The 1,294-nt window shown below is 34.7% G+C and overlaps 1 protein-coding gene across 1 annotated transcript in view; it reads right to left on the reverse strand.

The window, feature by feature from the left end:
* LOC108767153 (protein dopey homolog PFC0245c) overlaps positions 1-73 on the reverse strand; it is a 10,437-nt gene extending 10,364 nt beyond the window's left edge. Inside the window, exon 1 of the mRNA XM_018516880.1 lies at positions 57-73. Coding sequence (XP_018372382.1) covers positions 57-73 — 17 coding nt within the window. The remainder of the gene's footprint in view (positions 1-56) is intronic.
* Between the last annotated feature and the right edge of the window lie 1,221 nt (positions 74-1,294).

The following is a 1,294-nucleotide window of genomic DNA, read 5'->3' on the forward strand; positions in this document are numbered from 1 at the left end:
TCGGGAAGCTCATCAATCCGGATCTTTTCGCAAAGATCGAAGCAAGAAGAAAATACAGCCCAAAAATCGACATACTGCCGAAAAAGTAGAACTTTCCGACGAGAATATTAGTTCCAGTGCCAAAAAATTGAAGACTGATCGTGAGTCCGCACCCGAAGATCCAAACATCGGGTATCGAATTTTGTATTTTCTGCCTTATCGGAATGTGTAAAATGCAAAAAGTGTGATAGTGATGTTCGATTCTCAATGAAAAGCACTCGAGGGCTCGGTTTTAAAATTGTAGTTTCGTGTTCATCGTGCAAACCGACTTTCATTCCTTCATGCCCGTACATCAAGACAGCTTACGAAATAAATACACGATTCTTTTTTATTATGCGTTTATTGGGGATTGGTTTGCGTGGAACTATGAAGACGAAACTCGCATAGCGAAAGCCGAGCTGCAAGCGCAAGAACAGACGAAAGAAGGTCGAATACGGCGCTGACAACAAAATTTAGAAGACATGAACATTCCGTCGACCGTAGAAGACTTACACTATGGGCCTGGTATCGATGATTCCATGTAAGTTAACAAATTTCATGATTTATTCATTCCCAAATTTTCAAACGCGTTTTTCTCGAAACCATGTTTTTCAAATTAGTACCCAAAATTTGTCGAAAATCAATGAACCGATTGCCTTGAATTTTTTTTGTGGTTATTCTATACATCATTATCTAGTACTTGTCATAGGATTTTTTTTTTCGTTGCTTAGTTTTTATTTTATAGGCAAAATAATAACTAATTTTTGGTCGAAAAATCGCTATGTTATGTTCAAACGTCCTCCATTTTGTCATAAATCGATATTTTCAAAATCGGCTATGATAAGTACTAGATTATAGTATCTAATTTAATAATCTTTTTGGTTTTTTGTTTCAGATGATTTTTGAAGAAACGCCAGTGGGTACCGTTTACCCGGATTTTTTTACGGCGCTCCGAAGATTATACAACCTCGTTTTTGATTTTTTTAATAAAAAAAATTGAACATATTCCTGAATGTGTATACTTTTAGATACAAAAACTCCCAATCCGAAATTTCAAATAGTTTTCCTTAAAAAAATTCACAAAAATGATCTTTTTTTCCGATTCCTAGGTGTATATCTCCCCTTAAAGGGATGCTAAACCGATTACCTAACTCAATCAAGGTCGATAGTACAGACTTTTTAATTCCAAATTCGATAATAGTGGTGACATCTTTGATTTAGTTTTTACATTATATCATATATAATATAGTATATCATTCTGTCTTACTCAAACGCA

Source organism: Trachymyrmex cornetzi, unplaced genomic scaffold, assembly GCF_001594075.2.
Source record: "Trachymyrmex cornetzi isolate Tcor2-1 unplaced genomic scaffold, Tcor1.1 scaffold654, whole genome shotgun sequence".
NCBI classification, from domain to species: domain Eukaryota; kingdom Metazoa; phylum Arthropoda; class Insecta; order Hymenoptera; family Formicidae; genus Trachymyrmex; species Trachymyrmex cornetzi.